This window comes from Monopterus albus, unplaced genomic scaffold (genome assembly GCF_001952655.1).
Source record: "Monopterus albus unplaced genomic scaffold, M_albus_1.0 scaffold67.1, whole genome shotgun sequence".
NCBI lineage: Eukaryota > Metazoa > Chordata > Actinopteri > Synbranchiformes > Synbranchidae > Monopterus > Monopterus albus.
Window position 1 is genome coordinate 1,873,069 of NW_018127947.1, and position 25,408 is coordinate 1,898,476.

Consider the following 25,408-nt stretch of genomic DNA (forward strand, 5'->3'; position numbering starts at 1 on the left):
ATCATTTGAACTAAGGCGTCCAGTGACTCCAGCACCACCCAGACATGTCACCTGCTCTCCACAACAGACTTGATATGTTCTGTGCTGCCACCTTGTGTCCAGTCATGGAAAAAAAAAAAGACTTCTGAGGCTCCAGAGCCTGTGACAATAAAAAAACATTTATTGTAAAAAGAATGTGCAGGTACAGACCAGTCTGATGCTGACGGGAGGACGTCTGCAGCCCAACATTATGGGTCATCAGTGTTTCTGTCTACGAGATTAACTGATTTAGAGATTAATTCCATGATTCGTAAAACATACACAAACTAATATGAATATAGGCCACCATTCTTAATGCAGTTTAACACACATCCATACAAACAAGCAAGTCTGAGCATGATATGCACAGTAAAATCATTACAATAACACTTGCTGGGTAAAGATCCTGGTTCTGTCAAGTTGTTACCTTGAAGAGATTAACAACTGTTGTCTGGGCTTCAGAGCGTGAGATTAGCCCTTCTCCAGTGACGCTGAGCTAATCCACAAGGGGAGCACACAGTGAGATTAGTGAAGCTGCTTGGACAGAGGTCAGACTGGGAGAATGTGTGAAACATGCAAATGTTTTGGTGCTTCACAGAAACTTGGGAGACTGGGTCACAAGACTTGTCAGCTGGGCAACTGCACCACAGCCCGTCCTGTGAGACTTCACAGAGCATCAACCATCCTGGTTTAAAGGGTCAGTTCACTCAAATGAGAGGAAAAGCATTTCTATCACTCAAACCTAGTGCTGTTTGACACCACACTGTTGGTTTTTTCTGCACTTAAATATAATGTCAGTATTTAAAACTTCATTGCCAATAGTTTTTAAAAAAAGGAGCAACATGCCACAAGGAACATTCTCCATCTCGGCAGACAGAGTGAACACTGTTCACATTAAGAAACTAAAAAATATAAAATTCTCTGTGGTGCTTTCTGAGTGTTGCTCACAGGAGAACACATGATATACTGAGCCGACAGAAAAGGCTATTTCATTATAGTTGTAGATTACGGGGGGTAACAGAGACACTGCTTCCTGGAAACATGCTGTTGCCGAGTTTCTCCTAATGCCACGTTTCAGTTATGTGAGCAGCACCGATGAAATTCCACTGCCCTCCGGCACTGTACTGAGGTGGAGGCAGAGACGGATCTACAAAACTGAACCACATGACAGAACTGGATGCATGTGGGTAAACATGTCTGTAATTTGAATAGACTGACCCTTTACAGATCACAAGATGTCAGTGGAGGTGAGGAAGATGACTGACAGTAACACATACATGTGCTAATCAAACAAAGAATTAGGCACAATTCTCTGATATCATATCTTCATGGTTCAAATCATTTCCCGAGGTTGCTGCCTTGAACCAGCCCCGTGCGGCCTCGTGTCGGCCTGAAGCTGACGAGGACAAAGAGCAGCTGGATGGTCACCCTTTTATCATAGGCTGGGTTCTCCAGCAAAGTGTTTGCGTGGTTGTAGGTTCATGTAGGACTTGAATGTTGCACAGAAGTTGCAGCGGACGGCAGGTCAGTGGAGGGAGTTCAGGCAGGTTCCTACACAGCGAGAACCTCGCGCTCAGCTTTCTTTCTGGGACGTTCACGTTCCCTCTCTAAAACAAAAACAGATTCACAGTTACACAAGGCAGGTGTTGAGGATGTGTTTAGTGGTGTGTGGTGAACTCTGATGTCACATAGTTCAGGCTCAGATCAATCTATTCAAAACAAGTTCTTCTCACTGCTTCCATATATACAGTATCAACAGGTCTGCAAGCCCAAGCTCCAAACTGTGGCTGAGCTTCATGAGAACAAGATGCACATTAGTAGTCCAAATAATAAGAAAGTGGGATTTTGCTTTTAACATAGCAAAATACAGAAGTTACTAAACTGGTTCAACCTGCATGTTACAGACTTTTTAGATTATAATGACAATATGCACCATGACATCATTTATCATAAAGCTGCAAGGAGATCAGGACCAAACAAAGAGGCTGTTGGGCCCCTTTCATAGGGGCCTGAGGTGAATTTAAGACAAACATGAGAGAGAAGAAACCTGGCTTCTCCTTTCTGGCCTCCGGGGCTTCTGGCAGCTCGTCTGAAGGAACCTCAGGAAGCTCAACGTCTGCCTAAGAGTTGAGAAGATGATGAGAGAGGGCACGTGATGATGCTTTTACTGTTGCAGCCCCTGAATTGTGGAATAGTCTACATCTTAATGTTAGATCAGCTACTGACCTGACTACTTTTCAATCATTGCTTAAAACATATTTATTTACCTTGGCTTTTAATACACAGTAGGGCCTGATGCATTCCTTTTAATTTCATTTATTGAATGTGTGTCATCTGTGTGTTATTGTGTTTTATTTTTTTCACTGAACTATTTATTTTATTTTAGTTATTTATTGTGATTTTATCCTGCCTATGTAAAGTACTTTGGTCAAATGGATGTTGTTTTTAAAGTGCTATATAAATCAAATTGATTTGAGGAAAAGACTGACGCCAGTCTAGGCCCCAGCAAATCTGAATCTTCAGACTTCAAAGCCTGAGTATAAACACAATCACAGATGAGACTAACCTGAGTTATGGCCTCCAGCTCAGCCAGGACGGCGTCTTCATCTTCTTGTGATAAAGAGCCAGTCAGCATCTCATCTATTTGCTGCAGAAAGACAAACAGCACTCAGTGAAGAACAGTCAGAGCTTAGAAGCCCAATGATAAACGTGTGCACGTTACATACATTTTAGAAACAATCTGCAGCTGGAAATTTGCCAGTATTATTGTTTCCAACATTGCCGCTGGGACTTACCCTTTGGTACTCAATGGCATCTTGGGTTTCATCCATAATCCGCTCCACTTCTTCAACAGACATCACCTAGTGTGAGAAAACCAGTCACCCTGAGCCTAGTGACAACCAGTGGTGCAGGCAGAAGGTGTGATATACGAGATGTTGATGAACACCTAACAATGCCTACCTCGTGCATTTTTTTCAGACATTCATTTCCAACTTTCAATCCATCAATGACTTTCCTTTCAATCTGGGCAAACTCCAGGTCTTGAACCTGGAACAAGCAGGAGAAAGAGAAGCTTTTAGTTTCACTTTAGGGCTACTGCTGTGACACACCGTGTGTCCATCACATCCTCCGATCACTCACCATGCGCTCCAGGTTACTGATCTGGTTCTCTGTCTTGTCTAGAAGTTGGTCCTGGTAGCGCTTCTTTTTTAGCAAGAGGAGGGCTTTGCTGTTCGAATCCAGAAGACAGGGAAGTCAAAATCACTGAAGAAATTTCATTTACATTGAAGCTGGGACAATACAAGATATTATTTGGTAAATACAAAACTAATTCAACTTTGAAGATGAGCCTGGCTGAAATGACACAACAGGTCAGATTACATGGTTTTTCAACTTTAACAACAAAAGGTTTTATTAGCGAACCATTCCTCTGTTGTGCCTCTTTCACTACGAAAGAAAGTCACTTCCGGCTTTTCCCGTTTAGGGGTCGCCACAGCGAATCGTCACACTGACGACTCGCATGTTGACATGTGGCACGTGGTTTACGCCGGACGTCCTTTCTGACGTAACCCTGACTCAGACCAGGGCCACAGCGTCGCCTTAACCGGCACATTTTTATACTCACTCTTTTTTGCCCTCTTTTAGCAGCTGTTTGGCTAAAAGCCTCTCCTTGTCCAGGTGCAGGTTGAGCCTCTTCTGATACTGCCGCAGTTTATCTCGTTGCTGTTTCAGTTGCTGCAAAGAGGAAACAGAGACATGATTACACACAGTATGTGTGTACACGCCTGCCACTTACACTCAGATATACTTAAGTCATTAATATAGCACTAACTTAGGCACCGTGGCTCTGAACCGTGCTTTCTGGATGCAGATTGATGTGAAATTAATCTACTCAACACATCAAATTCTTATTGCGATCTTTATTTAGATTCATGCTGAACTGAAGAAAACCTTCGGAGTGTTAAACTGCTGGAGTCGTTTTAAAACACGGGACCACGATTAGTGATTATTAGATTGGCCCATTTCTCAACGCATTTCTCTGTTGCAGGAAAGGCCGTCCAGTGTCGATGCCGATGTGAACAGTTCAGTTAGCTAGCTAACGTTAGCTAGCTGTGACACTTACCAGAATCGCCTTGTCGTGTTCTGTCACTCGCGTCTGTTTCTTTTTTCCAAAAAGATTTCCCATTCTCACACAGCATCCCAGCTACACTTTGCAGCCAGGAAAGGAATATGAAACAATATCCAGATTTTAACTTTCTTTTTCTGAGTTCTAAGAAGTAGCCTACTGTAGCTCGCCGTCCATTATGTGTGTAGTCATCTGTGTAACTGTCCACACCCACACCAGGAAGGACGGAATCTGTGCAGCGACAAAAAGGACAAAATTTAATTTCGCTAAAGCTCAAAAATGTTTAAATTTTGACTATGACATTTATTAAGAGATGGAAGTATTTGATCAAAATACGTGTCACGACTGTGAAACGAAATACACGAGTGTTTTCCTAAGACGGTTATCTAGAAAATGTGCTCACGAGTGCCACCGATCGGCCGCATGTGGAACCGCAACAACTTACACTCCAGTAAACACTTTCAAAATAAAGTGACAAAACAGAACCGAGGAGAGGCCAATAGAAGAAGGTTGTACAGATGTTTGTAGTAACTATAGATCTCTAATACCCTCTCTGCGTCTCTCCTACTTTAATAGCATTTATAATATACTTGCTGTTGAAGTAAAATATTTTAGTTTTAACCAAACATGATTTAAAAAGGGTGATGAGTGTTGAATTGCTGTCTGTCTGCTCTGTACATAAAAAAGATAAAACAATAATTTGGATTAATATTTATTCAGGAAAAGGTCACATAGAGGCCACAGAGTTCATTAGGGGGAGGTGTCGACCCAGACACCAGGGAATACATGAGGAAAATACAGCACACAGCTAAACCAGAGTCTTTAAAAAATAAAATCAGTGCACAGATAATTATACAAAGTTTGCATAATATAAAGAAAGGTTATAAAATTTCCCAGAAATAGTGCAATTCTACCACCACCAGGAAAATCAAATGAAACCTGCTCCACTTTCAATACCAATTATTCAAACACTTCACTTTCCACAATGTCAAAGATCATTTTGGTTTTCCCCATGTGAAATACTGTACTTGGAACTTTTTTCTGGAACCAGGGCAAAATAAGAGAAGTGTAAACCAGCTGATGGCATTTGGATGGCTACATGTTACTGAAAGTGATAATCAAAACAGAACACGCACACTGGAGTAGGATCAAAAACTGCTTTGTTAACATAAGTCCTACATTGCACTTGAGAAAATATACATAGTGTTTACACAGAACAACTCAAAAACCCACCCATCCCTGCAAACATGTCCAATGTACCGTTTCATTTCACCTTGAGTTTAAATAAAGTTTTCAAATTTACAAAAGAGAGAAGCATTCCTCCAGTTCACCTTCTCACAAATTTTTAAAACATGATCATTAAACTTGGTAAATCAGCTCTTACTCAGCCTCAGTAACTGATGTGTTGGGAGTAAAAAAAAAAAACTAAACCAACATAAACAACAACAACAACAACATAAACAACAACAACAACAAAACCGCAGATAAAATCATAAAAACAAAGTAGAAGCTACCGCAAAACAACATCACGGTAAGTCATCACAAACACCTAGTCTAGGACTGAAAAACCACCAAATGTCGGTGAATCAGAGTTAGACACATGATGGAGCTCTGGACAGAAAATAAATTCTTATTCAAGTAAGTTTCTGTAACTTATAATAAAAAGAATTTTAGGTCATCTTTGACATAAGCCTCCAGCTTCTGCTCCAAGAATGCTCTATCGCAAGTAGACAACTTCAAGCAAAATTCAAAAGATACTCGTTTTACTGGAGGTGAACAAATCACACACCAGACAGTTCAATTTAAATCCGATATAACCGCCCTGCAACAAACACTTCCCTCTGTGTAGCTTATTTTGTTGAATTCAATTAAATTCCCCTCGAACCTCATCATTTCACCTGAATGTTATAACAAAATTACAATTTATCGGTTTGCTGACAGGTGTTGCACCAACAACACACCTGCTTATACAAATACTAGATTATGCATATGTGATTACAGTATATACAACACAATATATACACACACACACACACACACACACAACAGGCTGGACCTAGCCAACACAACACAGCTGCGCGATTAAAAGTGGCATCGTAGTGAAACAGTGACGAGAGGAGCTCCACACAGGGTCACTGCTGAGTTACAACCCTCCTCTCACTGGAGGACAAACGTACATTCAACATCTGTTATCAAAACTTTTCCTGAAACCTGGAGGAGAAACAACGCATGTTTCAACAAGCCCCATCTGGATCTGAACCTCCAGCACCACCTATCCATGTCTGAGGTTAACAGCCTTGGCTAATGTGTGATGAGGGCAATATGCTACATGTACTGATGTGAATAATCTACACTACATTCCCAAGCTATGGGTTCTAGTTCAAAGCTAATCCTGCAGAGAACAAGGCCACAGGGCAAAAATCATCTATCCAAAACCGTCATTCCATAAACATCTGCCACGTTTCAAAATAATCAACCTCCTTGAGTGTACATGCAAAAACACTCAGTGCTGGAGAATGTTTAAGTGTGGGTCTGGACAAGGACATGCATGCTGGTGTAAACTGAGGAGAAGGCACTGCTCTTCAGCCTCAGATGAGAAAAGCACAGTAGGGGGGAAGAGCTTGGAGCATCACTTCTCCAGTGTTAGCAAACAGGCGTTAATTCCACTGCCCCACATCAATGACAGAAATATTATGCAAACTATTTATGCACATGCTACTGACACCAAAAAACAAAAACTTCTTCTCAGTGTCGATGTGTGAGGCTGTATGGTTCAGAGATGTGCTGCTTTGGTACAACTGTGGATGGATCCCAGTTCTGGTAGTGCTTAAAAACAGTTTCACAAACACAGCAGACAAAAACAGCTGAAGAGACGAGCAAACACAGTGTAATGCCTTCCACAGAGGAGAACGAACAGCAAGGATTACAAAGCATAAATACTGTATATGTTTTCATTTACCGACTCCCTGTGAAGATTAAAAACAGCATTAAAAAAGAGTAGGTGTCGCATCAGCGTGTCGAGAAAATCTGCAGGCCCCTCTCTCAGTACGACTCAGAAAACCCAAAGCACCGGTGGATGAGGGTTACACGCATGCACACCTCACACCCACAGAAAGGAACCGTGACAACCCCACCCAGGTCTGTCCTGTTCATGTAATGGTGGAGGTCTGTGTGTAGCAGCTGTGTGCTGGCGTGAGCCCTCAGCTGCCGCAGCCTGGCAGGTCAGGACCGGACAATGGTGGTCAGACACCAGCCTGCTGCCTTTCACAACTGGTGCACGATGCTGTCTGTGTGGTCGGCTGACGCTGAACCATCCTGGGGGAGCCGCTGCCACTGGAACGTTGTACTGAGCGAGCCCACCTCGTCTTCCTCATTCTCCTGCTCCTTGGCAAACTTCAGAAACACCTGTAGGACAAAGATGAGACATCAAAATGGAGATCATAATTACAGTCAGTATGGAAAGGTTTCTGACCCTTTCAAGTTTTCCACATTGTTATGTTTCAGACTCATCTTAAAAGTTAATTCAGTTAATTTTTTTCCTCACCAATCTACACACAATACTCCACAGTGATACAGTGAAAACAGGTTTTTGGAGTGTTTTGTAAATGTATTAAAAATTAAAGACTGAAGGTCTCAGCATCTGAGGGTCTGAAAACTCTGTAAATGATCAAAATGCCCACGGCATTTCTGAGCCCAAGGTGACTCAGAAGACTTGTTCTGGTTGGCCATGCTGTTTCTGCATTTGAAACTGTGGTGCATTTCCTTTAACCACGTACCTGCTCTAAGGTCGATTGGGAGAAGTTGTACTCCTCAAAGTTGAAGGTCTGCTTTGCTGAAGATAAACAGAAATTCCAAAGTTAAGTTACACTGAGTGAATCAGCAAGTATGACCCAGGAGGCAGAGGTGTGATCAGCAGTGACTCACCACTTTCTAACTGAGAGAACGCCTTGGCCAACGATTTCACATCTTCTATGGGGATCATGTAAACCATCAGAGTAGCAAAGCTGCAAACAAAGCATCAGTAAACAGAAGTGGCCACTCACAAGCAGCAGCGTGCACCTTCTTAGACTACATTATGAACAAGGCATACACATTTTTGTAAAACCTATTTGTTTTAGCAACCCCTTTATTTTGAAAGCTACCTGTTGACACTTCCAGTCCTGTATATATTTCCTACTTTGCTGCTAATATGTGTTTATGTGAGTAAATGCATTTTAATGGTGAATTTGCCCAACTTCCTGAGATGTTGCACTTCCCCTTCCAAAAATGTGTAAAGTCAATGTGTTGCCCTTCATTTTGGTGTTAATACTAAAAGATTTGTTCCTGTACATACATGAACAAGGCTAATTAGAAGAGAAGTTTGTTATGACATTTGTGTAGCAGGAAGTTGTGCCGATATCTGCTGCCTAACATAAAATGTTGAAGTCCAGCCGCAGGCAGCATGGCTCGTCCTCAGTACAGCACAACTCAGAATCAGACTCACTCCACACACACACACACACAGTATACAAACTCTCATACAATTGGGCTGGGACTCACCTCTCCTGCCGGGCAGCATGAGGGAAGATTTGGAGGATTTCTTTGTGCACCAGCGCCACCTGCTGGACCTCTGTCAGTTCCTCTCTGAGTTTCAGCTCCAAGCTGTAACTTTGACCGTATTTCCCTTTTAAATGTTGGATGGATCCAATACATCTGTTGGAGAAAGAGTAGTAGTGTCCATTGATTGGGAAATCATCACAATACAACACAGCTGGGTCCCGTTATAAGCACAAACCTCAGCTGGCCGGAAACTAGGATAGCTACGCGGTCGCACACGGCCTCAGCCTCCTCCATGTAGTGTGTGGTGAGGATGGCTCCCCGCTGGCGGTTCTTGAAAGCAGCACGTATGGCCCTCCTACACAAAGGAGATGTAAAGGTCTGAGAGTGTTTTAAAAACTGGCACCAAGTCAAAGGGAGACGGTGAGTATCTTCCAACAGCCAGGCTCTGTGAAGAGAGGAACCAACACCACCTTATTAATCATATGATACGCTGTCATCATATGACTGCGGTCTCACCACATGCGCTGTTTAGACTTGGGGTCCATCCCTGCTGATGGCTCATCCAGGAGGACAATCTGAGGATTCCCAATCATACTCAGGGCAAAGCACAACTAGAAACAAAAAAAAGACAACAGTGCAGCAAACACCGGGTAAGTATTTAATGACACAGAGAATTCACTCAGTAACACAACAGGTTAAAGTGATTAAATGTACTGTGATCAGAACAAAATGTTGTAAGACTTCATAATTCAATGAGTATTCATAACAGCTGGATGAGATTCAGAGAAGTACGACCCAACTTCAGCAGAACAGAAACAGGTTTTGTTCTGCTAAGTCAAGAGATGTAGTTTGTCTGCATTAAATCGATCACGATAAAATTAAAAATCCAATGACAACAATGTGTGACTAGTTGCAGAAAACTTGTACTTTATTCCTCTTTTTTTCCACTTTTCTAGTACTGGTTTGATTATGTAAAGTACAACCAGATATACTGACTCAAGATGTGTTAAGCTAGCTAATGTACAAAAAATATGAAGTCGCTGGTATATGGAGACCATGTGATATATATCACCAGACAAAATGATATATACTGTGACGTTGTTGTATCACGATATACTGAACTTCAATATACTGCCCCATCCCTATTAAAAACACTGGACATGTCCTCACCTTCCTCTTGACTCCAGCTGAAAGGCTCTTAGTTTGTTTGTCCAGATGATCCTTCAGCTCCAGGGCATTCACCACCCTGACAAAAAAACTGGCTGTCAGGAGCTCTTACACTGAGCCTTGTGCTCCATTCATTTTCATAACAAAAGCTATGTATGAATAAAACATATTCTTGTATTTCAGCCATCATTAAAAAACAGATTCCACTCTATTTAAAGAAGCTGTGTAAACCTTGTACACCACAGCCCCTAGCCCAGCTCTGGGTCGAGTAGGTATACAATAAATGCTGTAAATAAAGTTAGAATTAATGAATTTTAAAAATAACATGCAAGATAAAATAAAGTCAAACTACCTGTACAGTGTGTAGTATTCACACTACAGGACTTCATTTTAACAGATTAACATGGCAAAAATTAAACACCCCACAGTTGTGATGTCTATGTGGGTGAGCCGAGACTCACTGTTTGATGATCCCTGGTACGTCCTGGCCCCTCAGACCCTTGATGGCGGCATAGATCTCCAGGTGCTCCTGCAAAGTGATTCTGGGCCACAGAGGGTTCACCTGAGGACAGTAGCCCACATGCTCCAGAGGTGTGGCCACTGGACAATACTCTGTACTGTAGTCCCCTAACAGCACCTGGTCACAGGAGAACAGACGGTCACTGAACTCCTAACATCATGTTCCACGCCCAACCATCTACTTTAGTTTTCAGCATTTTTCTAAGACAGAGGTATTTCTTTTCACCATTCATGGACATTATTGGTTGAAGGTCAGACTACTCACAATGTTAACAGCAATATGAATCATTTCAGTAATATGACTTTCAGTTAAGAAAAAAATCCTTTTTTCACTGCAACAACAAACAAAACTGTGTAAAAAGTGACATTATGTTCATATAAATATACAACTGATATCAACCTTCAGTTACGGCCTGTTTTCATCATTCAGCATCGGCCCCTTACAGACCGCTAACAATAAACATGGAGGAGAGCGATGCCAGCGACGGGGTCAGTGGGGAGACCAGGATGTTTTACATGTGGTGGACATTTATGTAGAAGCTTCTGATCAGGCCAAACTGGAAGGAACATATCGTACGTAACCCAGTGGTTTGGGAGGAAACTGGGCTGTTTGACCGTTACACACACACACACAACCTGGTTGTGTAACTGAAATGTGACGCACACGGACAGGAAGCAGCAACACAACAAGGTCAGAGTTGACTGAAACATCAGGACCGAGTGTTAAGGCCTGGGATGTGGATGGAGCTTCACTATAATCTGTTGTGTACCTGGCCTGCTGTGGGGTCAGTGTCACCTGACAACATGTGCATGATGGTGCTCTTTCCTGCTCCGTTGGGGCCCAACAGTCCCAGGACCTCACCTGAAAAAACAGCAGTGAAGTTGTGATATTTGTGAACTCTGACTTTTCCCTAAAATAAAGATTATGCTCAACACTTTTTATAAAGTTTCCAGATTTTCCAGCAGCATTTCCTACTTTTTTCTACATGACAAAAAAAAAACTGCACATACCTTTGCGAACACAGAAGGAGACGTTGTTTGTGGCGACTTTTCTTGTCTTCCTCAGAGAGAAACCTTCTCTTTCGCTTTTGTACCATTTCCTGAGGTTACTCACAACCACCACTGGTTTCTAAAAGTTCAGGACACAGTGAAAGTGAACAAAATCGACATCAAATTCTCCAGCTCCAGTAAAACGGCCCATGTCTGGAGCATCCAGTGGTACAAAAGTCACCAGCTCCTTGATTTCATATGCCAAAGGATGAGCTATCCAGTTAAACATCACTCACCTCCTCACAGGAGTGGCAGGTGAGGGCCTCCTTCACCCTGGCCTTCTCCATCTGTACATCCTCATCCTCGTTCATCCCTTCTTCTGGGTTCTTCTCCACTTTGGGCTTTGACTTGCATGAGATCCTGTGATGGTTTAAACAAAAACACCAACTTGGCTCTTGGTCAAACAATATTTATTTTATTAACTCAGTTTGTGTTATGATAAACAGACAAACTTCAGTTCTATGTAAGACACCTGCACTGTTCATTCAACACACAAAATACACCGCAACATGTATAATATAAATGTACTGAGGTTTACTGTAATCCGAGTTATCACCTGCAAAACTGATTGCTTTTCATAGTCCTCCCTCCGTAACGGATCTCAAGCCACCGAAGCAGGGCAAGCAGTAGGAGGCAATGGAGATAGGGCTGAGAACAGAAAGAGGGACTGACAGTATTATGGCTGAACATGGACTGCTGAGCATATCACTGTTTTGGCTAGAATATTTTAGAAGAGACACGTACAGCTACAACCGCGATGACCAGACTGTTCCAAATGAAGTGCTCCTTGTACACAGTGGGGAGGAAGGTCGCCTGAAAACAGAAAACAATCATTAGTGAGGTTGTTACTGCTTAGTCCAGCAACCACTGTCTGCTAAACAGGTATGAAACATCTACACCTGAACCACTGTAAGCAGTTAATTGCATTTTTCTACCTTAAATGTAAAGAAAATAATATCTGGATTGGTCAGCACTAACTCCTGAAAAAGTATCTGTCTCTTTAGCTGGTAGATGTTCAGTGTTTTTACTAGCTATATACAGTAGTTGCTGAGCAGGTAGCAAACAGTTAGCTTAAGAGCTTGTTTGCTGCAAACAGCAGGATACAGTTTCATATGGGGAAGAGAGCAGGAGAGACCTAATCATACAGTCACTGTGCAAACACTGACCCAAACATTGAGCTATAAGAGGCTTAAATAACTGCAGAGTTGGTGTCATAGCTAAGAACCACTACTCCACATCACACTGTCTACAACAGCTTAAAGCAGACAAATAAAAAAGGGTAGATAAACCAGTGAGAGAACTGCAAGGTGGCTCTGGTTGTTCTCCTACCATGGCAATGCAGTTGACGCAGCCTGTGAGAGCGTAGAAAGGGCTGATGAAACACATGGTGTTGTGCAGGATTATGAACAGCCCAGGGTGGTCGCTCACAAACCCCAACCGAACCACTGAGGCTGACACCATAGACACCTAAAGCATATGTCACTAGGTTAGTAAGCAAAACCCTTTCATGTGATTTGGACCAGTTTACTTTTTATGTGATCACAGTTCAGAAGCACTCTTTGGAGTTCACATTTTGGAAGGCATTTGAACCTATATTCTCCAAATGTAAGGACAAGATGTCCTTCCTCACCATCATAGAGATGCCAGAGAAGAAATCCCTGCTGCTCTGGCCTTTGGCAAAGCAAAACGAAAACACATAAGCTAAGAGGATCAAAGCTGGAGCGAAGCCAACAGTACACAGAACCTAAGAGAGGCGAGAAGTCAGTCAGTGATAATGTTGAGTTTAATTAATATTACCAGAAACATTCATCTTGTACTTTAAGTGAAATAAAAGGTGTGTATGTGAAAGGAGTAATGCAAATAAACATGTGTAATATGTGTGTGGGCCACAGTGTAGCAAAGCAGTGATACAGACCACAGCAGTGAAGTTGCTGAAGGTGAGCAGGTTTCCAGTGTGGAAGGAGAAGAGGATAATGGTCATGAAGTACAGGATGACGTAGAAGAAAGGGACGTCCACAGCCGCCTGGCCACACCAATAGGCTGATGGTAGCAGGCCAGAAATACGCAGCGTAGAACGACACTTGATCTGAGGAGGAAACATTTAAAAGTCAAAATGTAGAGCAAGCAATAATATCTGACATCTATCAGTACTAGCTAATGCTAAAAATATCTAATGGCTGTTATGAGAATGAGATCGCAGGAGAAGTCAGGAGTAAAAGCTCAAAACAAATCCAAATGATCCTAACAACTGCAACGACTGCTGCTGAGAAATCAACTGCTGCTTCGCTTCGTGTAACTTGGGAACTAGTCAAGGACGAGTCAACAGATGCAACTGATACTGCGCAGCTGTCGGCATTTGTGAGATACTTCATCAGGGAAATGTTCAAAGAAGAGGTGCTGTGTCTTTTACCTCTGAAGACGCAGTATCCAAACTATATACTATTAATTTTGTTCATGGTAGAAGCAGTTTATGCTTATGGGCAGCAAAACTCACTTGTGCAACCTTATAGAACAGGTAAGGCTGGAGGCTTGGTCACACAGCAGCTACACAACTCTACATCATTAACACAACAACAGCAACTGCCCTGCTGCACACATTAAAATAAATAATAATTAGTGTGAGCAAGTGGTTACCTCTCGGTCTTGAGTGTGGTCCAGTGCAAAGTATGCAGGCATTCCAGCTGCCAGCAGCCCCACTATGATGGCCTCTATGTACACCATAACACGGGAGGTGCTATCTGGAATTTGCTGAAGGATGTCACAGTAGGGAGGTTTAGTATTTTCAAATGACACAGAGGAACAGAATAGATGAGCTTGGTCACATCTGACGCCAAACTCGCCTAAATACTCACATAGTCAAATGGTTTGGTCCAGGTTCTGATCCGTCCAGTACCATTCAGACCCCTCAGAAGAGCATTGCTCAGTATGTTGACCACCATAGGCAGGGAGTGCACTGTGGTGCTGTTGAAGGCAACGCTGTATGTGAAACCCTGTTAACAGACAGAAAATGAAGGGGTACTCAGTACAAAGCTCTCAGTTAGAAACCCCTGTAGGCTGTGGGAAAGGTGAGCTCACATCTGATGCTAATCAAATATCTGGTATCAAAAAATAAGTTCAGTCTATTCAATATTAAAGTGACCTTGCTGGATCCTGTGACGTTGATGGCGGCACTGTGGGGAGCTGCAGCCATGTAGTCATTTTGTTTCAACATTTCCACTTTGATATCCTGAGACTCCAGGTTGTGGAGGAAGTCTGAAATATCAGAGCCTGGTGGCAAAAGAAATCTGTACTGTGAGGAGTTTAAAATAGAGAATGCAGCGAGGATAACTGTTCAGTATCAGGGATATTGAACAGTTACAATTGCATCCATGGGACAATTCATATTATGTAGTACAGCAGTCAGTATCCATCACAACATTTACAGCATGCAACACTTTCTGACTTGCCTGTATCATTTTATACAAGGTGTAGGTTTCATATTTTCAGCCTGCAAAACTTAATGTGTGATGAGAGCCCTTGGAAAAGGTCACAAAACAAAAGCTTATCCTTCAGCAAATCGCCAGTGGACTCACTTGAGGAGTTCTGAACCAGCAGACTGGTGACATATCTCTGGGGTGCCTGACTCCTTCTGAGGAGGTAAATGGGCAGAACCTCTTGGTCTGGTGAGTGAATCTGGATGTTTCCAGTGACCAGAGACAGGATGGACATTGCAACAACAAACACCAGGACCAAAGGCAAACTGCAGGAGAAGTTAGGTGTGGAGGAAAGACAGGATAAATGGGACAGTGCCTTAAAAAGCACACACACACACACACACACACTGATCCTTTACTATCCTACAGCACTACTTAAACATTTTGTTTTCAGATCATTTCTGCCACTGAATACTCACGTGTATACAAAGGCCTTCCTCTCCCTGACCATGTTGAGCATGTGCAGCCAGGCCACAGTGCTGAACTGCTGCCGCCACAGAGCACAACCCGACAGAGTGTCCGATTTGTCTGCGAACATCAGCAGCCTTTGGTCTGTGTCGTCCAGCGAGACGCTGTCACATTCATCCTCTGCCTGCTCCCGATTAAACACACTGTAGTCTGCAGACGCGGAACAGGCAGATTACTTAGTTTGGGACTTGACTGATGTTGAGTTTTGTTTTGGTAACGCACTCACCTGCTTGGTCCACTTCAGCCTCTGCCTCCAGGCGAAGAAAAACATCCTCCAGAGTTGTCATGGAAACCCCATAGTTGATTCCCAGATTGGGCTGAGAGTCAAGCTCAGAGAACAAGCCTATAAAAGACAAATTAATCACTGAATGCTGCTGGTTCACTGCTCTTACATTCAAAGCCAAGTCACAAATGAGTTGCAATAATTATTTCAGCATTTGTCGGAGTGAGGTTTGCAACTAATGGACAGTGTAAACAGTAGGAAGGCTGGAAACTATTTAAATGGACTTTCATACCCTTGAACAAATTCAAAACAAAAGAACTTGTGGTTTCAGGGAACATCAACGCAGCAGACAGGGGTTATTATTGTTACTTAACTATGTAGTGCGATCTCACCTGGAAATGTGTCCCTGCTCTCAAAAGGCAGAGTGAATGTCAACTCTGCCTCGTGCTGTCGAGACAGCTTTGCTTTGGGAACATGCTGTTTGACCAGTGATGTAATCATTTCAGCATGACATCCCTCACTGATCGACATTCTGCAAGGGAGGCAAAAAATGTCACTCTAAAAGTATCTGAATAAAGACCTATGATTAAGACACAGATAGTAAGGATGTATGAATTATTAATTATCAATAAAATCATAAAAAACATCTGCTTGCCTGAGATGATATCCAACACCACACTTGACCTTCAGATACAGGGAAGAGCCAGCACATTTCAGCTGTCCTTGGGAGATAACAGCTTTGCGATCTGGAGAAGAAAAAAAAACAAAACAGAGCATCTGTGCTTAACCACAACAACAGAACCCGCGCAGGTGTATACCCTGGTTACACAGGCTGTGCGATTATCAAACTGTAGCTAAAGGGAAACAATTTCATGACACTTCAAACTGCAACAGGTCATTGGAAATCTAAGGATTCTGAATGCTAACATGTATAACATGAACTTTAAGAGCATAAAAGGAGCTAAAATAACGATCAACAGCTTTAAGCTGCTACTGACAGCACAATTCAAACATAACGTGTGAAATGCACAAAATCTTTTCCTTTCTAAAAAGATAAAAATATGAAGACTAGAAAACAAATTTGACCCTTTCACCTTCCAAACTGAGACAACATCTGTCTAATGGGCTCCATGCCTGTCAGTCTGGGCGCATTATGTAACAGCTCATACCAGCAAGAATGTCAGCTTCGTCCATGTAGTGAGTACTGAGGACGGTGACTCTGCCGGCTCTGCGGCTCTTCAGTAGCGACCAGACCTGGTGTCTGGAGCAGGGGTCCATGCCCGCAGTGGGCTCGTCCAAGAGCAGGATCTGACACAAACAAACATGACGCAAACTGCTGAGAATGGGCCTGAGCTGATGTTATTCTACTGGCGACTTCAGACATTTGGAAGACTTGGGGATACACACAAAAAAGTGTACAATTGATCCTAAAAGCATGTATTCATTTTCAGCTGCAGGTACCTTGGGATCTCCAAGAACAGCGATGCCCACAGACAGCTTCCTTTTCTGGCCTCCACTCAGATTCTTTGCCTGAACCGTCATGATCTTCTCCAAGTCCAGATCTTTCAGAACTTTGGTAACCTGTCAGGGAGAAACAAATATACACCATGGACCAGCAGCCTGAAGACAATTTTAACTGCCTGTAGATGAATGTGATGAATTAATTTTCTTGTTACATCAGTAATGTGAATATCATAGTTTAGTTATAAGTAGTTTTTTGTGTGGTGTTCCTAACACCACGTGAAAGCAGCAAAACATTTCATATCACAAACTAGAATCCCCACATGCTGGCTTGATGCCCTCCCAACCAGCCAAATTGCAGTTTCCATGCATGGCTGTCCAGATTCTTGTGTATTGAAGAAATGTAATAATAGAAGAACTGTTTTTGGCAAAACAGAAGCTATCACTATATTAACGTGCGATTCCAATTAATTTCCAGTGGGAAACATGCTGTCGTCATACTGTCCTTGAATCCAAGCGGCCATTTGTGCCAAAATTGAAGAAATCCGCTCAGTGCGTTCCTGAGATATTGTGTTCGATAATAGGACAGACAGACAACCTGAAAACATGCCAGCCACAGCTGTCACGAGCACAGAGGTATAGCAATCCTAGCCCAGCCAATTTCACCAACTATAAGACAGGATTCAGAGCATGCCTCTGAATGCCTCATATTACCTCTGTGTCGATGTCTTTTGGTAAGATCCCTTTGATGGCGGCAAATATCCTTAGGTGCTCCTCCACAGTGAGCACATCAAAGATGATGTTGAACTGGGAGCAAATTCCCACCAGCCGCTTCATTTCGGAGCCCTCTGCAATCTCTGCTACAGGGGAGCCATAAATGGAGGCCGAGCCGCTAGTGGGTGTGCAGATACCACACAGGATATTCATCAGAGTGGACTTTCCAGCCCCACTGTGTCCGAGCAGAGCTGTGATCTGGCCCTCATAAATGTCAAAGGTCAGACCTGCAGAGGGGATGTAAAGAAACACGAGGACAACATCAAGAAAATCAACCAGATGATGCACTTTAACATGAGAATACACAGAAGGGCTGAACAGTGTTGTTTCAGCATCGACTTTCCACCATGGGATAATACAAAAACCATATTTCTGCCTAATAAAAAAACCCTGCAAATAAAGATTTCCCTTTATTCTCTGTGCCTAATTAACATTTTGTAGCCTGTGGTTAAATTTCGATTACAGCTTCTGCGTGAGTGCTCTACCTGCACAGAGAAACACCTGTCATTCTCAAAGCAGACTGATTTGCTTTGCACATCACTGAACAACAGATATTATAAGCTCCCCCCAGTACCACAGTAAGTGGAGACACTGTGAGGTCCACCTGATTTATACAGCGAGAACCTGAGCACATCACAACATCTGCGGTTTTCAGGACTCACCTCTCAGAGCCTCCACCACATTGCCCTTCTCCTTGTACACCTTCTGGATGTTACTGATGCTGCCAGAGAGGGAGCAAGCCAGCGATGAGGAAACAACACAGAAACACAGTGTCAGAGTGAAAGCAGCTCCTAGGTCACATGTTGGTCCCACAGACCCAGTCAGTGAAACAGCAGTGTTTGGTACTGAACCAAGAACAAAACTACACCGCACTGATTTGTACTGGGAAAAAAAACGTTCATTCTTTGCTTCATCCTCTGAATGAAACTGCATTACAATTAAAAACACCTGAAATCCAAGCCCACCATACAAAGGTATTTGGTCAAACTGTAGTAACCTATTCAACAATGTAACAAGCAAAACGGTTACTGTGACAGACTGTAAACACTGGACACAAAACCCAACTGACAGTTTGGACTTTTACCGAATGGCTTCTTTCCCTCTGAACTCAGCTGAAACCGGCTCGACAAATTCGTCCCCACCAAGAGTGCTTCTCGCGTCCATGTCGTACACTGAACTCACTTCAACGTAGCGCCTTCTGTGTTTGGACCAATAGGACGGCTTTAGGAAGTACACCAGGGACCTCTTCACCCCAAACTCACCTGCATATCAGACATGATGTAATGGGTATTATTACACATGAAATTTAACCAAAATGATCCCATGAGAAAACTTGGCTGTCGCTACTGAACTGATACAGACTAACAATATTAAAGTAGACTTCATTAGTTGCAAGTTACACTGACATACACTGTGTACATGTGTACTTACCAGGCAGTACCTGGTCCAGGTACACTGCCAACAGAAGGTAGAGGATGCAGTCCAGAACCAGCATGATCAGCGGCACATAAAGAGGATGGGGGCCATTGGCCAGGGAAGAAAACACAGCACCAGCTCCCTGGGCCTCCAGGTACACCACCTAACACGTATACGCACACTTACAGATCAATTCCCTATGACCACCATTACCAGCCTCCATGCTATGTATTGTTTTCTGTAAAGCAAAAATTATATGACATGCTTTAATTTAAAACTACTTATATGAACAAAACAAGGTCAGTGGCAGAAGAAGCAGGGGTAGTTGGATTTTGGATGGCTATAGACCCTGGTGACGGCCAAGGGTCATGGGAGGGAATAACACCAACAAGCCAGGACTAACTATAGTCATAGGGAAATTACCTAGCCAATAAGGAGTCTCATTACATAGCATATTCTCCAAGGTGACCAGTGGAGCATGTTACCTGTGCAATCCCGATTGAGAAGGCACTGGGGGAAAACACACAAAGGAGCCAGACCAGTGACTGTGGGAAGTCCTTTATCAGCACGGTGAAAAGCGACAGGCAGCCGAACACCACTGTCAACATGGAGCCCACTGTGCTGGCAAACTTGGGCTTCTTAAACAAAGGAGTCAGCATGAAAGAGAAAAAGATCTGTGAACGGGAGAGAGAAAGATGAATGAAGGATGAGAGGGAAGAGTGAGAACCGTCAGGACTCCCGCTGTGGCTGCTGTTACACAAAGAGAGCTATGACAAATTAAATTAAGTGATGCAGCAATTAAGACCTACTGCCACTGTTTAAACACCAGCTTAGAGATTTGATGGCACACTTTATTCAGTACAGTTTGTAATGCTGCCCTTTTACTTTGCAACAGTTAATTTTAGCTTTTTCTTTCCATTTAAAACTAATGTTCTGTCATGTAACTGAGATGCTAACCAGAAATTATGACTGTGTTTGTATAGTTCAAACACAACAGTTTGTGGCCTCCTGGTTTTTGCCACGTTCCCCTTCAAACACACACTAAATGTCAACATTTTTAGGAACTCTTCAACAAAAAGCTGTTGGAGAAAAACCGCTCACAGTAAGGTCTGTGGATTATCCCGGTACATGACATAATGATGTTGACATTTTCAAGCATCCTGTTTCTAAGCTGTGAGCACCACAAACTAAATTCTCTTTACCACCATTAAAATGGGATAGAGAGACATGCATCTCAAAACCAGGGCAAATAAAACCAACACTTTCGGCCACTAGAGGTAAACAAGAAGGGTGATGTGACATTTTATTAAAGAAACACATCTGGTGTATTTTTCCTGCATCACTGCTCTACTCACAGATGAAATTCCATAGAGGAAGATGAGGAAGAAGATGACAAAGAAGTCACTGTTAGGGAACAGTGCTGTGTACGTAGCAATGATGGCCATCAGGATGGACATGGTGGTCACCAGGGCTGCATACAGGAGGCCCCATGACAACCTGGTGTACAACATTAAGCATATACACAACCAAATGAACACAAAACATATACAAGCATCTGAAACTGACTGGACCCCTCCTATTGTTTACCAGAAGGCTGTGTTATAGAGTCCCATCATGGTCATGGCGTCTTTGAGACGGTGCTCCTTCTCAGCTACCACGTTAACAATGAGGAAGGTGACAAATGGTGTGAAGGCCAGGACCAGGTAGATGGAGATGAGGGCATGGGGTAATTTCTGCACCTCCACAGAACTAGGCTGACCCATCATTACCACCTTCAGGTCCATCTCGCTCCTCACTGACCGCTTTGTCTGCATCTATACACAAAGCCACATCATCACCACCAACATACCAGCTCTACAACTAATGATTATACTCACTATCAATTAATGCTCACTATTTCTTCAATTATCCGATTCATTATTTGGTCTAGAAAACTTTAAATGTTATGCAAAATGCACCTCCTGAGTTCTGAGAACACGGGGTGACATTTTTTAATTGCCACAGACTTTCAAGAAACAAAGACATGAAAAAGAAGCAGAAGAACCAACAAATGGGTGACATCTTTGTTTTTCAAATTTTATCAACTGCAAAAAATGTTTCTATTCTATTTACTTTCTGTTGAGCAACTAACTGGTTCACGGACTAATCATTTCAGCGCTAAATCGAACTCTGCTTGAACCAACTGATTAATCACTTTACTGAGAATTAGTGTTATGTACACTGCACTTTCTATAGCTATAAAAATGTTGAATTCAGACACATTTCAGAATAAGATGATTTAATAAAAAAACAACAACAACTAATTCACTTCCCGTGCTTTTCTGGTTAGGAACTCGCCAACCCATAAGGTCAGTTAATTGAAAATACAGATCAGCATCACAGACTTTAAAACCTTTAAATTAGCTCCACAGACAGTTTCTTCACTGCACAAAAAGTGACCCTGAACAATAAACACTGCATCTTTGTTCCCTCTTAGAGTCAGTGTGTTAATCTTGTGTGAGCCTCACCTGGATGATGGCTGCATCAATCAGCGACTGGAGGCGGATGAAGCCAGAGTACCAGTAATTAGCTGCTGTGCACTTCACTGAACTGGCCATGCAGTTGGCTGGAGGAGAAGAAGCACAGTGACAGCATTAAGCCTGTATCAGATACAGATTACAAGCACTTTACATTTCAGCTCTAGTAGCTTATCAACTCAGCTGCACTGCCTCCTCTTTACACTCCATTTAAAATACAGTGGCATCACTGAGTTTTTCCATATTTTGTAATGTTCCTTATTACACAGTCATAAAAATCAAACAAATTTCCCCAGACCCCCATGCCCCCTTATCCCCAAACTCATCTGGCATCTGGGTTGGACATTACTCCTTATTATTATTCCTTATAATCCAGTATTCCTCCAGATCCTCTTAGGAAGGATCCGTATCAGTGAAATGGTAATGGAAAGATTTTCCAAAGATAGTAGCAACAGTGGGTTTTAAGTCACAGCTTTGGATTAGAAACTTAACATTCACAGATTTCAAGGTTGTCAGAGTTGTATACGCCTGTTTGCTGTGGCTGAAATCTGACCCAGCATGAGACTGTGCAAGCTGTGGAGCGGTTTCTCTCCCTTTTAGTCAGGAGTAATAACTACTTCCCTTATCAAAGGCCTGACTAATGGACTGCTGCAGAGATTGCTATTTGGTTTCTAAAGGATGGCCGGATCCAACCTTAATGGATCCATATGCTTTCCTTTCACCATAATGAAATCAAATGGACACTGATTCACACTGTAGAAGCAAGTGTGTGTCCAGTGTTTTTATTATGTTCTTATAGGTTATATATTTTCATTAAGGAGTCATTATACCAAAGTCTGAATCTAAACAGTATGTAGTATATGTGAAGGTTTAAGAAATTCTGGGTTAATTACAACACACCTGTAAAACCTTCTAAAAATTAAGCTTTGTTTTGTGGTGTGTGCTGCCTCTGAACTGGTGGCAAAACAGACATGCAAAATACAGAAACTGTGAGGAGGGGTTTATAATTTGTCCAAAGGAAACTATAAACATACATGTGTAGAAAGAAAATAAAATGCAATAAGATCAAAGTGGCATCAGATTTTACCAACAGATTCTGTGTAATCAGTGGGTGGGGGCAGCTCGTTGTACGGGAAGCGAAGTTTGTAAGACATGGCAGAGCTGTCCATGAACACAACACCAATATAGTTGGACGGCTCATACAGGCTGGCGTTCTCCAGGTCCTCCTCGCTGGCAAACATCTCCAGGCGATCCCGCATGACTGAAACCACAAGGACAATGTGTCTTAATCATAAACGAGCACATTTGCTGCCCCATAAACGTCTGGCCCAAATGATACAGATCAACAGCTGTCACAAACATCACAGGACTGTCTTGAAATGTGGGTGCAAATTTAAAGCACAAGATGGCTTTCGGGTACTTACGCATCTCCTGGGCCACTTCTTCCATGATGTGGCTGGTGATGTTAGTGACTGGTGTGTAGCCCAGGCCCTTGATGTCGGGGTCGTTAAACTCGAGCTCCACAGTGCTGATGCTTCCATAATAAATATGAGGAATCATGGTACTGATGAGTATGAGGAGACACAGCAATAGCAGAGGTAGGATCAATTCCTGTACAGACAGAGAAAAGGAATAGCTGATGAAAAACCCACAAATGGTTTGCCACAATTCACCCTGGCAGAGAACCTCTACCTCAGTTTGACACCTAAGAGGGTCACAGCCTGCAGCTCAGAGGATACCGGGGAATTCCCAGGACAGATGCCAGTGTGTTTCTGGTCTGGTTCCAGCATCTTCTTGCAAACTAGACTATAATCAAATAATATAATAAACACTATTTTGAGCATGGACTGGCTGATAAATAGAAGACTTTGCCTTTTGGCTGCACTCCCTTCTCATTGCAACAATTTTAAAAACTACTTTTCATCTCCTAGTGATGAACTATGAATACTGCCTGTCTTCAGGGGGTTCTAACTACTACAGTAGATCAAACTTTGTGACAAAAGACAACACCCTCCAACCCATGAAAAAAAAAGCTACAGCCTGGCATTGAGCAACACAACAGAATAAAACACATCTCCACTCTTACATCCTGTGCTGGAGCTAATGTGAATTATAATGGCCTTGGAACACAGCACAACAATATACCCTTTCTAGGATTCACATCAGTCTCAGGAAAACTAAGCACCTGACGAGTCTGTTGCTGCATCCTCCATTTGATGAGCAGATTCTTGTACAAAAGACTTCTTGTTTGTTGCCAGACTCCAGCATCTCTTTTGTACACAGGCTGCATGCTTTCAGCATTCCTCATCTGGATGAGGCACGGACCAGAATTTGCCTCCCTAATGCTGGCCTCAGCTGTAAATCAAAGAGAAAATTAAAAATTTACCCCATGGCCATTACTAAGCATTCACAATAATGCATTAACAATTAATTAACAGGTCAATCAACAGAAAAACAATTTGCATTTTGACAACTCATAGTCTCTGTCATTTCACTTGCTGGTTCCAGTGTCTCAAATATTAGAATTTTTTTTTTGGCATACCTTTGTTAAACTGTTTGTCCCTTTGTTAAACTATTGTAGGGCTCTGGATTGTTAGTCAAAAAAAGTAATCTGAATATGTAAACTTGGGTGGTAAAGCTTATGATGCATGTTTTTCACTATTTCACAAATGATTAACAGTAAAATAATGAAAATACTCATTAGTTGCAGCACTAATATACAACATGCAATATGATTCATATAATATGCTACAAAACTAAACACTTTAACCATTGCTTTGGTTGTTTTATCTACAGAAATGCAATCAAGCCTCATCAATACAGGTATAGAATATGTTTGTATTGTAAACACCAAAATAAACGTCCAAAACGTGATGCACAGTGTTTTTTTCACTGCTTGATGGTGCAAAATGTGCTACACATTTGTTTCCTTTACTAGCACCTATACCCAACAGGCTGTTGAACTGGATGTCTCAGCAGCTTTACAACTACCTCAACTCCACTCCTTCTCGTTTCATCAAGCTGCAGCGTTTCCTTCTCCACCCCCCTATTGTGCTTCCCTGATTGGAACACGGCAGCACTGTTCACAACTACACGGTCGCCATTCTCGTTTCTTCGTAAAAGAAATCTAAATGAAACTAAATAAACCATAGCATACCTGTCAAATCAACATTTATATGGTTGTCATGAATAATTAGCTTGTAAACTAATGCTAACCTGCTACGCGTTCTGTTGACACGCCTGACATTTCACTATGCTATCACTTTTTGCATTCAGGAAGCATTGTGTTGATGCAAACGCTTGCTATATAGGCAAGGCTGTGTACAAAATAAGGAACAGAAACGTTCCGTTTCTACACAACACCAGGTGTGTCTGCCTAAGCGACATAATCAAGCTAGCTAGGTACAACAACACAGCGGCTATTCCCGGGAAAATAGATACCGTAAGCAGAGAAAAACAAACATTTGACATACTCACGTATGAAATACATTAAAGCATATCTTTCCTCAGCTTGTGATTTAAGGGCCTTACATTACAGATGTTATTTTAAGTCAACTAAGCCCTTGGGATGCCAGCGCCTTGTTTTATTTTTTTTTCCTTTTAACGTCACTACTTCCTTCTGTCAAATACAGTTCCCAGGATGTGTGACGCTGACCAA

At 42.4% G+C, this 25,408-nt stretch overlaps 2 protein-coding genes across 5 annotated transcripts; both read right to left on the bottom strand.

Annotated features, from left to right (window-relative positions):
* Positions 1–137: 137 nt before the first annotated feature.
* On the bottom strand, positions 138–4,510 carry chmp6b (charged multivesicular body protein 6b). Its single transcript, XM_020604835.1, has 8 exons — positions 4,142–4,510; positions 3,644–3,753; positions 3,160–3,247; positions 2,980–3,066; positions 2,814–2,879; positions 2,585–2,665; positions 2,066–2,138; positions 138–1,625 (listed from the first exon to the last, which is right to left on the bottom strand). The coding sequence occupies exons 1-8, from the start codon at positions 4,202–4,204 to the stop codon at positions 1,570–1,572; spliced, it is 624 nt and encodes a 207-aa protein (XP_020460491.1). The 5' UTR covers positions 4,205–4,510; the 3' UTR covers positions 138–1,569.
* A 333-nt stretch (positions 4,511–4,843) lies between these two features.
* abca5 (ATP-binding cassette, sub-family A (ABC1), member 5) lies at positions 4,844–25,378 on the bottom strand. Of its 4 annotated transcripts, none has more exons than XM_020604797.1 (38): positions 25,228–25,378; positions 23,936–24,105; positions 23,175–23,361; positions 22,838–23,011; positions 21,742–21,839; positions 20,822–21,048; positions 20,590–20,731; positions 19,720–19,908; positions 19,250–19,397; positions 18,903–19,080; positions 18,481–18,539; positions 17,759–18,045; positions 17,045–17,164; positions 16,753–16,891; positions 16,239–16,329; positions 15,976–16,115; positions 15,587–15,703; positions 15,312–15,510; positions 14,992–15,158; positions 14,559–14,686; positions 14,272–14,409; positions 14,054–14,167; positions 13,335–13,505; positions 13,050–13,163; positions 12,749–12,886; positions 12,164–12,232; positions 11,976–12,067; positions 11,656–11,779; positions 11,381–11,498; positions 11,140–11,231; positions 10,312–10,487; positions 9,854–9,929; positions 9,200–9,294; positions 8,919–9,038; positions 8,684–8,836; positions 8,069–8,148; positions 7,921–7,976; positions 4,844–7,549 (listed from the first exon to the last, which is right to left on the bottom strand). In XM_020604797.1, exons 1-38 carry the CDS (start codon positions 25,238–25,240, stop codon positions 7,409–7,411), a joined length of 5,040 nt encoding a protein of 1,679 aa, XP_020460453.1. In that variant the 5' UTR covers positions 25,241–25,378; the 3' UTR covers positions 4,844–7,408. The 4 variants fall into 4 exon arrangements, with proteins under 4 accessions (XP_020460453.1, XP_020460456.1, XP_020460454.1 ...); XM_020604800.1 differs by lacking the exon at positions 25,228–25,378 and adding an exon at positions 24,908–25,203; XM_020604798.1 differs by lacking the exon at positions 25,228–25,378 and adding an exon at positions 24,742–25,203.
* Between the last annotated feature and the right edge of the window lie 30 nt (positions 25,379–25,408).